Source organism: Sinocyclocheilus grahami, unplaced genomic scaffold, assembly GCF_001515645.1.
Source record: "Sinocyclocheilus grahami isolate Dianchi unplaced genomic scaffold, SAMN03320097.WGS_v1.1 scaffold99.1, whole genome shotgun sequence".
In the NCBI taxonomy this organism is placed as follows: Eukaryota; Metazoa; Chordata; class Actinopteri; order Cypriniformes; family Cyprinidae; genus Sinocyclocheilus; species Sinocyclocheilus grahami.
Window position 1 is genome coordinate 1,497,817 of NW_015505278.1, and position 12,982 is coordinate 1,510,798.

The following is a 12,982-nucleotide window of genomic DNA, read 5'->3' on the forward strand; positions in this document are numbered from 1 at the left end:
CATCAATCTTAATAACTACTATTAATCTTGTATTTTAATCACTTATAATCTATATATTATTGTTCATGACGGCTGGAAGTGAAAAACGCCTTATATTCAGGTGTGCATAATTATTAAGAAGATTATCATCTACAGATAAAATCTCGAGATGGACTAAAAATTTACTCCCAAAACTTACTGCCAGATTCCGGAAGATACATTCTTCAAACAGTGGTACAAGAGGATGTGGTGCTGGTCCTTCTCAACTTATGTCTATAAACCGTATATATATATATATATATATATACGGTTTATAGACATAAGTTGAGAAGGACCAGCACCACATCCTCTTGTTTTCCTCAGTTTTCAAGCATTTTACTACACTTCAGTATGTGATTCTTATTAAGTATGGGTCATTTTTTAGGATTCTATACTTAACCTAAGTCTCTGAGAACCTGACACCTTGTACTTCTGGAGACTCCAGGTAGGTTGCAGTTCTGGAAAATGGTGGCGCTGGAGACTAAATGGTTCCTGGTGATTTCACACCTAATTCTTCACCTTAATTTCTAATTATTTTGCAGTTAACATGCATCTTTTCTTCTCCACATGTTTTTGACTGACCCTGCTGACCCAATGAGCATGTCCAATGGTTATGCATTCATACATTTCTAATATTGTATTAGTTTTGAATATTTCTCATGGGTATTTAATAATTTTTTACTTTCAGTCTGAGTTAAATCACTTTTTTGGCTCATTTTGTCTGTAAAAGAAAATCTGCTTAATTATGCACACCTGAATATAAGACATTTTTCACTTCAGCCTTCATGAATAATTATATATCAATTATAAATTATTAAATACAAGATTAATAGTAGTTATTAAGATTGATGTCGTTTGGAATTGGTAAAATGTGCTTGGAAAAAAATATGATCAGAATATCAACTTGCATAATAATTATGCATGCACTGTATTTTTCCTCTTCTGCTGTCGAGGTAATGCAAGAAATGTTATGATTGGTTGTCAAGGCAGCCAATCAGAATTTAGCAGCCTCGTTCTCTGATTGGCTGGAATTATGGCACATTGTAACACTGGGTTGTGTTGCGCACGCGAGCTGTTGGCATTTAGCGAGCACTGAGGGGGTATCGGGTGAGCAAGCTAGTGAAACGTTGCATGCGCAAAAGAGAAGGTCTGCACACATCCAAAAACGTATTTTAAATGCAAAATTGATTTCCGTGCGCTCAAAAGACTTTTTTCTTTACGAGACGAACATTTTCTCCACAAAACTCAGATCGCGTGCGTGCAAAATGCACTTTTGTGGGCTCAAAATATGATCTTTCGCGCGCAGAATTGTGGCAGAAATGTAAGCCCGTAGCCAAGCCTGTTGTGATTGGCACAGAGAGGAGTCATTGAGCAAGTTAGCGAGCGCTACTGACAAAGCACCTTTACATAGAACAATAATATAGTGCTCCAATCCGCTCTTATAATAAAGACACATAAAATACAAAAACACTTATGTATGCGAATCGTGCCCACAAGTAAAGTTTAGCTGCTAAACTGTGAACACTTAAAACAATAATGGTGGATACGTTAGCCGAGTGCTAACGTGACTAACTGATGAAACAATACAGTTTGTAAACCAAAATATGTCTACTGTAATGTTTGAAGAACGACAGACAAAAGACGCTCTGTGTCTTAACTTTTAATCAGAACACAGAACAGCTGTATCACAGGCGCACCGGCCTAACTAACTCGCTCGTCTCTCCCGCATGAACCCTATAACTGCCGGTGCAGCAAAATAAACAGCAATTTCACAATGATTATAAAGTCTGTGTGCTACACTACATTCTTTATTATTAAACGAAGTAATTAGAGCAACGTCAGTCTACATTAATCGACACATTCTTAGGAACTAGTGGCTTCACAGCGAATTATCAGAACTACTTCAGTAAGACAAGTAAGATAAAGTAATATCGTGCTTTACCTGGAAACCTAAAGCTGCACTAGGTATACATCACTTATTAGCACAAAAACTTGACATTTTGAGCACTCAATTGAAAATGTACACATAACGTATCAATCGTACTTACAGGTTGTGCTTCGGAGAGCTTGTTAGCCCAAATTAAGAAGATTAGAAGCCAATGAAGATAAAAGCCAATATTAGAGAAGCAGTCCTTGGTGAAATGACATGCACACAACAAAAGGTTTGAATTGTATTTCTGTGGTATCCTTGAACACAGCGTCTTCTCAACATGATGTAAACACACTAAGTAGTCTAGCGGAAGTGTTTGTGGGCAGGTCAGACTCTGTTCGTATTTCGAACAGTCAGGCGGGGATTATGCAAATGTGTTACCCAGTGACGTATACCGGTAGCAGGCAAAAGATTTGAATATATGACGACTCGTTAAGACGATTCAGAATCGACTCTTTTGAGAGACAATAACTTTATTTATCATGCACTTTTTTGATTAACAATGTTGCATATTGTTTTCATTTAAGGATAGCTACGTTATAAACTGCAAAAGAGATATTTTTCAAAAACCCATATGACCTGCTCTTTAAAGACTGCTCACACGAAGAACAATGCATATAACATTACATTAAAAAATTGCTTTAACTCCAAGAATAGTGGAGTCCACAATTATGACAAAAACAATCAAAATCCATCGGACAATCCACAATTACACTACCTTTTCTTTTATTTTTTCTTAATACTTTTCAGCAAAGACAAATTTAATTGATCACATGTGACAGTAAAGACATTTGTTACGAAAGACTTCTATTACAAATAAATGATGTTCTTTTGAACTTTCTATTCATGAAAAAAAGAATAATGTGACACTGAAAACTGATAAAGATTTAAAAATTTCCTTCACAGAAATAAATGTTTAAATTTTAAATTTTATTCAAATAGAGAAGTTATTTTAATTTCAAAAATATAAATATCAAAAACATACTAACTTGACCACAAATATTTGAACTGTAGAGTATGTTTACAGAACATAACTGTGGTGTGCACATAGAATAAACATTACATTGTCTATTGGAATCTGCACTTACATTATTGCTATATCCTTTGTGTCACTAATTAGACATGTTTAATTTGGACATATATGGTTATCCAGTACATTTTTCCATAGTGCACCTTAAAGTACAGTACAGTAGTCAAGGATTTATTCCCCTCAAACTAAGAACCTTACTCACGCAGGATTCAAATTCTGGGTCACCTCTGACCCACCCTTCACCCTTTTGTATTAAAATCTCTAACCATTAATCTCCCAAACACCCCTTAACCCCAGTCACGTTGTGTTGTGATCTGATATCTCACCGCTTCTCCTAATCTCCTAAACAGAACAGTAGGTCATGGGATCGAGGCTAAAGGTCACTGTCTGTAGAACTATCGTTGGCATTTCTGTCTGCCTCCTTCTGATTGAGCTATGTACTAAGAAGAGTCCTCCCGATTGTGATCGTTTGATGTTCTCTGTCTCTGGCCCCATCAGGTCTGGTTACCTTAGAAGCGGATGTCCCGGTTGGGTATGCTAATCCTTGTGTGTATGTTTGTGCAGTTTTTGGGTTTGTGTTGCAGTTTAGAAGGTTTACTGAGGAAATGATGGAACATGATTCAGGACAGAGAACACGTAGAAACCGGCATCCTACCAAATTACTACTCCATTATCATCATCATTAGTGATTAGTGTCTGAGAAACTGTCTAGCCAGCCAGACACTCTTAACAGTGTCGCCTGTAGAGTGGTCAGAAAGATGATGCCCATGATAACAGTAGAAAAGTCTTGAAAAGGTGAATGTATTTCCCAGCTCATTGGCTTAATCTCAAGCACTGATTGCCCTGTCCAAAGACTACCTTTGCAGTGCAAGTATTGTTTTTGGAGATACATTCTACAATCACTGCAAGAATGATTTTAAATGAGCAATAATACCTTTTTCCTGTCTGACAGAGTCTGTGCGTGCTAAATTCTTCTAAACTGTCCAGCTGCTCTGTAGCTGCTCTGGACATTGAGGGTAAATTCTTGGTTTATATCAGAGGTGCAAAGTATTGGAGCCCAATCACACCTGCAAGATTATTTAAGGGAAAAATATGATAAAAATGCAACTATTAATAATGAGTATTATTCTCATTTTTTGTTCTATTGATTTGTATTATTCTATTTTTAGTCTTTTTCATTTCTTAGGACAGCCTAATTTGTTGTGTTGTTATAGTTTGGATCTGAAAGAAGCAGAACATTTCTTTTAATTTTGTGTAACATCACAGAGCTGCACACATCTGCGAAATGTTTGAATGTAATCTAAATCTACGTTTATGTGAAATGGACATGTACAAGTAAAATATTAGGAGTAAGAAGTGAATTGTTTTCATGTCTCCAATCGATAATTATTAAATGTAATAAACCTACATTAGTAATAATGATTTGATGCTGTTGAAGTGTAATGCCGGGTTCAGACTACATGATATTTTGGTCGGTCACGATAGTCACTGTGTCAGATTACACGATTTTGTCTCCTAAAATCTTGTCATGTCATGGACAAGAAACATGTCAGACTATACGTTGCTTCCCGACCATTCATCGCGTGCCGTCTTTAATGACGCGCATGATGTCATCGAGAAGGCGGAACTAGCAACTGACTTCCAAAAACAAGAGTGTAAACATTACTGAAGTGCTTCCGCTATAGTTCTCCACCATTTTTCTTTGTTTGTTCTTTCATGGTAGTCCCTCGATGACACTTCATACAGGCAGGAGTACGGTTGCCACAGCTTCACGAACCTTTCCTCCATCTCATAATTCCACCTAGCAGCACCATCATCTCTCTTTCGTTTTTCCATGTTTGAAACCTGTGTATGAAAGAGCTTCTGTGCTGCTATTGGTCAACGTCACCAATGTGACAGAACTTGTCGTGGATGATGGAAAAAAAATTAAACCTGCTAGTTTTTCTGTTGTGATGTCGTGAAGCATCGCAGACGCGGAATTGGTTGTCGTCCACTATGACACACTACACGTGCTGAAACGATGAAATCTTGCGTCCCGACGCCCATTGTCGTTTACGAATCCCCACGACACCCTACGTCAAGCAAATCGGGGAAAAATCGGGCTAAAATCATGTATATATATATATATTTTTTTTTTTTATGTCAGATTTGTGTTAATAATTAGAAATATGTATAAAGTTTTTCAGCCAAGAACAGCGGTATTCTCTTTTTCTTGTCAAAGTGAATTGTTTGGTTAAATCTCCCTAATTACTAATTTTGTGTAATTGTTTAATCTACAGGCATTCACACTGGTGGTGAGTTCTATTTGCTTGCAATTTTGATCAGTCTGATCCTCGATTATAAATGAGGCACCCTTTGGTTAGATGGAAAAACATAATCAAAACTAATTTATTGCATGGCTGTCTAGAATACGTGATTATGTCTGATCGATTGTGGCGGTCTGCAGTTAAAGGTTTTTGTATAGTCATCACTAAACATTATCCTATACGTAGTGGTTAAATCAAAACATTGGCTTTTAAACTCTGTGGGAATAGTACTCAAAAAGAAGCCATTTAGTATTTTACATTTGTATTGTGTTTTAAAGGTGTCCATGCCATATATAATACTGTATGTATGTTGGCGGAGGAAGTTGTCTCACTTTTATTGGGACCCCTACCAAGACTTTGGCTACTCACTGCCTCCTCACATTCACCAGTCATGTCCTTATGTGGTTTTTAGAACGTGGCTGAGCCCCATGCTCAAATGTCAGTTAAAATTCAACAATAAACATCTGACCTCTTTTGGCTGCGCTCACAGGAGTGCCTCGGTGTGTGGGGTCCAGGGGCTCCAGATCAAGCCAAAATCCCCCATACACACAGCTAGTTTAAGAATACTATCAAATAATGTCTCGACTCGCTGGATCTTCGTATTTGACAAATTTGTAAAAATTACTCCCTATTAGCACAAGTGTGATTGAGTAAGAGGGCAAGAAGCAGCCAGATGGCATTCAACCAGAGGTCTTGGATGATGGGGTCAGGATTCTGGGTATGTGTGGAAGGGTGTTGAGAAAAAAACCCTGTTGATATTAGAAACGGAAACCTATGACTGACACACCAAAGGAGCAAAGGAACAGCTCTGCATACTACCCTGACTAGGCCACCGGAGGCAATTAGTATTTGTGGTCTCTCTCCACTAATATTGAGATGAGATGCGGTCAGAGGGGGAAGGAAGGGGGGTCAAGTCCATGTGCAGGTGCCTGGAGACCAGACATTAGGAATGTATGTGACCCCCCCCCAACCAATGCATGAACTTTAGACCTCCTTCACAAGAGCCGCTTTACAAATGCGCATTTACCATATTAACCTGAAGTTACCCTTGAGTTGAAGCTAGCTGTAACGTTACTCTTTGTGATGGTTGAATAACTAATGAACATACGTTCTGTGCTAACTGATGTGAGCTGTATCTGTCTCGCTTGCTGCTTCTGCTTAGTTTCTCTTTTTCCAATGAAGTTAATTGGACATTTTCAGTCTCCGTTGGTTCCCTGCTCATCTGTTTCTCTCAGATCATTGTTTATCAGACCGATCCCAACCCTAATTTTCACTGAAATAGTGAGAGTTAAATGGATGAATAAATCAAATGTAAATGTCAGTAAACCGTCTGTTTTTAATCAGACTACAATTTCTCTTTCTGTTTTGTAGCCCCCTCCCTCTTTAGATGAGGAATAGCCAGAGGCCTTTGGATTCATCCAGAAACTGTCAGTTTCCAGATCATCACAAAAAGAACAATGCCTCACTTTAAGTCCTCAATTTAAAGCCAGGCCTTTCTTTTTCACCCTAGTTCTATACCGGGAACATTTCCAAATTGTGACGTACAAAATCAGAGCTATTTTATCGTAATCAACAAGCCAATGACCGTAACCCAACATTCCATTTGCTAAAATTTGAACAAAGCTTAAACGAAACAGACACAGAAAATGTCTCATGGTTACCTAGAGTTTGCAGCAGGACAGTAGTTGCTCATATTTTAATCTGAGCATTGGTCTAAAAGCAACTTCTCATCATCTTGTGGTCGAATGGCACCTCCTTTTCTCTCTTTATGTCCTTCATCTCTCTGCTCCATTCGGCTCTCCTCTTGCCAAGTCAGTGGAGGGAGCTCAGAGATGTTCCCCCTGCTGAGGAGAGGAACGTTTTTCAAATTCCTCCTCTGCTTTTCTCAACACAATGAGCGATGATTTAGTAATTTGCGAGGAATGTGTTTGTTGCCCAGATTGAGGGGGAAAACTATTGCACCCTGGGCCTTGGCTCCCATTGACAGACACGCTTGAGACATATTGTCCCTTTCTTTCTTTTGACTCTTTTAATTATTTGTGAACCAATCTGTGGGGGGAAGTAGAGAAAGATTTACTCCTCCTCACCCCCACCAGTCTTCAATAAAAGAGAAGAGTAAAGAAAAGTGATATCCCCCTTTTTCCCGCATGTTGATTTAAACAGTATATCTGTGTGTGGTTGTTCTTTGGTTTTTGGAACATGCGTTACTGAAATCCAGAGGGTGTTATTGGGCCCTGATGAGTGGTTTTAAATCCCACCCAAAGTCTGTGTCTGTGAGTGTTCATGTGTGTAGGCCTCTCCATCTTATTCACTACATACTTTTGTTTTCACTTTGTGCCTTTTTTCTCTCTGAGGAGGTGGAGTATTAAGGGTGTGATTAGAGCACATGGGACACTCTGTGAGTCAGAACGATGCTTATGTAAATCTGGACCACAAAAACATCTCACTAAGGATTCTGTTCTCCATATGTTGGGTCTGAAAGAAAATCATTTGCACCAAGTATTTCTAGAAGTGTTCAATGAGACCAGGAGTCTCTTAGGCTCACCAATGCTTCATTTATTCTATTATTTATTCTATTACTATTTATTTATTTATAAATTTTTTAATTATTAATGTTGAAAACTTGTGCTGCTTAGTATTTTTGTATCAACCGTGATACTTTTTTTTTTAGGATAGAAGAAAGCCTTTCTATTGTAGAGTGATATGTCATGTTTTGTCAGCACTTTGGTCAGCACTTACGTTGCTTTAATGGTGCTTTATAAATAAATCTGACCTTGACTTTTTTTTAGGATTCTCTAGTTCAGAAGAACAGTGTTTATTTGAAATAATTTTTTTGTAACAAGATCTTTACTGTCACTTTTAATCAGTGTAATGCATTTTTGCAAAATAAATGTATTCATTCATAAAAAAAAAACTAAAACGGCTGACCTCAATCTTTTTAACAGTAGTGTATTTAATTTAAGGGCTCTAAGTAACTTAGACTTTGAGCATCTTATACATTTTTCGGGTCAGCTAATACAGATTCCTTATTAAAAAGAGGAAATAATTGAATAAATTTCCTGTTGTGTGTGGGGCAGGACACGGCCCCCTGCTGGTACAGTTTGCCCCTCCAATCCTGAATATTGGTGTTATGGATTTACTTTATAGATATAAACGTATGTATTTATAACTATTATCCTAATTAGGTGAATTTTCATGTTCAGCTCTACAGAAATTGATGACATGATCCGCAAGTCTACAAACCTCCTGCTCACACGAACCCTTAGCCACTGCCTACACTATGCCATAAAGAAGAAAAACGTAGGACTGGCAGAGGTGAGGATCTTTTTATTTTCTTCCATCTGTTTCTGTGTTTATATTCCCACATCCATGTTGCTCCTCATTGATGTTGTATCAGTCCACTCTCTTCTAGTTTTCTGCACTAGTGGAAACCTGGTCTTGAATAATAAGATTATTTCACTCTCCACATGTCTTGTAGATAGACCACTTTAAAACTCTAGTAGCCTTTCTTTTCTCACCGAGGATGGGAACCATTTTTTTTTTTTAATTACCAGCTATTTTACCAGCTATTTTTTATTTAAATCAAATAAAACTCTTGATCTTGACAAATAATGATCAGACTCTTCAAAATTTGTTACTTAAAAAAAAAGTGCATTGCTGTATCTAAAAAACTGCATTTAAAGGAACACTCCACTATTTTTTAAAAATAGGCTAATTTTCCAACTCCCCTAGAGTTAAACAGTTGAGTTTTACCGTTTTCGAATCCATACAGCCGATCTCCGGGTCTGGCGGTAGCACTTTTAGCTGTAGCTTAGCATAGATCATTGAATCTGATTAGACCGTTAGCATCTCGCTCAAAAATGACCAAAGAGTTTCTATATTTTTCCTATTTAAAACTTGACTTTTCTGTAGTTACATCATGTACTAAGACCGACGGAAAATTAAAAGTTGCGATTTTCTAGGCCGATATGGTTAGAAACTATACTCCCATTCCGGCGTAATAATCAAGGAACTTTGCTGCCGTGCCATGGGTGCAGCAGGCGCAATGATATTACGCAGCACCTGAAAATAGTCCCAGCTAGGTAACTTCCAATAAGCCTATTTTCAGGCGCTGTGTAATATCATTGCGCCTGCTGCACCCATGGTTCCACCCATCAGATTCAATGATCAATGCTAAGCTACAGCTAAAAGTGTTACCGCCAGACCCGGAGATCGGCTGAATGGATTTGAAAATGGTAAAACTCAACTTAAACTCAACTTTAACTCCAGGGGAGTTGGAAAATGAGCCTATTTTCAAAAATAGTGGAGTGTTCCTTTAATGTCAAAGGCCAATTTGAAATGGACTGTCCACAACAGTGACAGGCAGGTATGGCAAAATGACCTGCCACTGGCTGGTGGCATGGGTAATTTTTCCCACCCTGCTCTCACTCCATCTCTGCTTTTCTCTGCCCGTGTTTCTCGCTCAAATGTGGTTAGTTTCTTCTCTGCTCTGCTGATTCTGCTTGCAGTCTGGCCCGTTTATAACCCCTCAAATCCAGATATGTTTGGTTCAGTTGGGTGCCGCTGATGAGAAAATGATGAAAGAATAGCAGAGAAAGAAAGAAAGACTTTCAGTATTGTATTTAAAAAAAGCAAAAGCTTTATTGTTGGTTTCAGGTAGTTTGCACAGCAAAGTCTAGTCTTACAACTACCTTCACACACACACACACACACACACACACACACACACACACACACACACACACCAGATCAGATCAGATATCAAGCTCCTTCCTCCCCCTGTCTTGCCCCGGATCTGGAGGAAGTGTGACCCGGGCTCTGCATTGGGCTTCCCTCCCTGCATGGTGCACCATGACTGGAGAGAGAGAGGGAGGGAGGGAAGACCGGGTCCAAGTTAAATGTCTGGGCTCAATTAGCACCAATGTGCCTCAGTGCCTTGCTGCTGACAGCCTTGCCCTGCCTGTGGACCTCAAACTCTACACCACAGAACAGCTAACTGAACGTAGAATAGCTCCTGGTCTGTTTCCCACAGACAGATTCTCTCTGTCCCTTTAAATGTACCCTTGACTTCCTCTCTATGCCCTTTCCCCTTTGGAATTACTCCCACTTGGGGCTTTTGCTGGTTGTTATTACTCATACCTCCAGAATTTTTTCCCGAAAGCACTGCTTTTCTCTGTGATGACTGTACTACCTATGCAGTTTTACTAAGGTCAGTTAAAAATATGCTGCATTATTATTGAAAGACAAGCTCTATTAGATGTGTACCTGTACCAGTAAAAGATGCTGATCTAGCAACATAACTGTATAAATGAAGTTTAGCAAAGTAATATTCACTACTGCTTAAAAGTTTGTGGTTGGTAATTTTTTATTTAAAGAAGTTTTATTCTCACTAAAGCAGCATTTATTTGAACAAAAATACAGTAAAAACAGTAATATTGTGAAATAATGTTTTCTGTTTCTATTGTCAAATTTAATTAATTCCTGTAATGGCAAAGCTGAATTTGCCATTACAGGAATGAAGCCATTACTCAGCAGCCATTACTCCAGTTACTCATGTCTTCAATGACACAAACCTGCAAAACTTTGCCTTTTCATGCATGTAACTAATTGTGCTTTGCCAGTAAAAACTGATTTGGACAAAAATGGATTAGTCAGAATTTGAAATCACATTTGATTCCCAAAGTTGGTTCAGATCATCATCAACACCACTCACCTGGAGCAGTCCTGTCACTACCTAGAAGAGTTCATCTCCAACATAACCAACGTGCCTCCTGATACCATTAATGCCACCAAACTCTATGGAACCTCCACCTTCAAGGTAGGAGCTAAGGTGGCCCCCCCCCCCCCCCACCCCCCCCACACACACACATGGATTGTGTGGATTATTATTCAGTATTTTTACAATACATATTGTGCCTGTTTATTCTCTTCTCTTTCTTTCTGTATAGGACGCAAGGCATGCCGCTGAAGAGGAGATCTACACTAACCTGAATAAAAAAATTGACCAGTTTCTGCAGCTGGCTGATTATGATTGGATGGCAGCACAGGGAGGTGGGCAGGCCAGTGACTACCTGAGTGACCTCATCGCTTTCCTCTGTAGCACTTTTGCAGTGTTCACTCACCTGCCCGTGAGTATTTCATCCACACACACTTATGAAGATTTTTCTCTTTTTGTTTAAAAGCCATTTTTGCACTCTGATTACTTAAAATAATTACAGCTTTTGGACACAGCCAAGAAAAGATTATGGTCCTGTCCAATTCCAAATTTCACTTTAGTCTGAATTTTGACTTTCTATCCTTCCTGATATTGCAGCTTTATATTTTGCTAAAACAACTTTTGCTCCTTAAAAATAGAACTGATGTAGGTCTAAAGTATGATCTTGTAGTGGCGACGAAGGCAACCGTCTAGGGTGGCACTCACTTTGCTTCTCTTTTGCTCATTTACATCAGTTTTATACACACTACCATTCAAACGTTTGGGATTGGTAAGATTTCCCATGCTTACTAAAGCTGAATTTATTTGATAAAAAAACAGCAATATTGTGAAATGGTATTACAATTTAAAATAACTTGACTGTTTTAATGTATTTTAAAATGTAATTTATCTATGTAATGACAGCTGCATTTTTAGCATCATTACTCCAGTCTTAAGTGTCACATGATCCTTCATAAAATCATTCTTATATGCTGATTTTGTGCTCAAGAAACTTTTCCATTAGTATCAGTTAGGGCTGTCAAAATGGCTGAAAAACTAAATTCGAATTTTTTACTTAAATATGATCAATATTCAAATTATATTCTAATTTAAAAGTCATAATTCCAGTTAGGGGGAAAAAAAGCTTTGGCTTCTCTTCTGAGGCCACAAGAGGGCGCATCGAGCAAAATATTATGCACGTTTCTTCAAAGCATAATAAAATAACACGACTATCTTTGGAAAAAAGTGCGTAATGTTTAAAATAATGTTTATAAACCTTATATAATTAATAAAGTTGCTTAAACAATTGGAAACAAAACAGCATCATGCATGTATGTATAGTTTAATACAAAAGACCGAAAACCAATCTCAAAGAGTACTTTCTTCATTTAAAAACTTGAGAGTGGGATGGGGAAAACTGCCATAAAGTCTTGAGACATGTTTTTTAAAAGTTGAACTTACATAAATTTTACATAGCTTTCTAAACATGCGTCTCTCTTGTGCGAGACGCGAGTGCAACGGTGATAGATGTCCCTCTAGAAAATGCGATAAATATGCGTTCTGTGTGAACGGCTTGGTTTCGGTTTTGACGTAAACAACATCTTCCCCGCACTGATTGTTCTCTTTTTCTGCAATATTTTGAATGAACAACGTAGCAGCGCCGCATCTAGTGGGTTCAACTGGATAACAAAAGCATTCAAACGCAATGACACTTACATCGTCGTCGCATTTTGTGCATCACTGATTAGGGCTGAACGATTAATTGCATTTGCGATAATATCGCGATATGAAAAAATTAGATTTTTCAATCGCAGAGGTTGCGATTACACGGTCACGTGACACGCGAGAGTAAAGAGGTGTGTTCGACTTGAAGATCAGATCAGTGTATGACATCAAAGTACAGCGAGAGAAAGAATAAGGAGACGTCCGCGCTCTCTTATAGCTCTCGCAGTACTTTGATGACACACACCCATCGGTCTAAGCAGCGCTGCTTCAAGTCGAGC

The 12,982-nt window shown here is 38.3% G+C and overlaps 1 protein-coding gene across 3 annotated transcripts in view; it reads left to right on the forward strand.

Moving 5' to 3' along the window:
- Nucleotides 1–12,982, forward strand: part of LOC107588190 (exocyst complex component 6B-like) — a 101,302-nt gene that overhangs the window by 52,430 nt on the left and 35,890 nt on the right. For all 3 annotated transcript variants that reach the window (XR_001609556.1, XM_016276215.1, XM_016276216.1), the window contains exons 16-18: nucleotides 8,488–8,599; nucleotides 10,968–11,102; nucleotides 11,233–11,412. Coding sequence is in view for 2 of the 3 variants with exons in the window: in XM_016276215.1 (XP_016131701.1) it covers nucleotides 8,488–8,599; nucleotides 10,968–11,102; nucleotides 11,233–11,412 (427 nt within the window). In the remaining variant the exon portion in view is untranslated. The remainder of the gene's footprint in view (nucleotides 1–8,487; nucleotides 8,600–10,967; nucleotides 11,103–11,232; nucleotides 11,413–12,982) is intronic.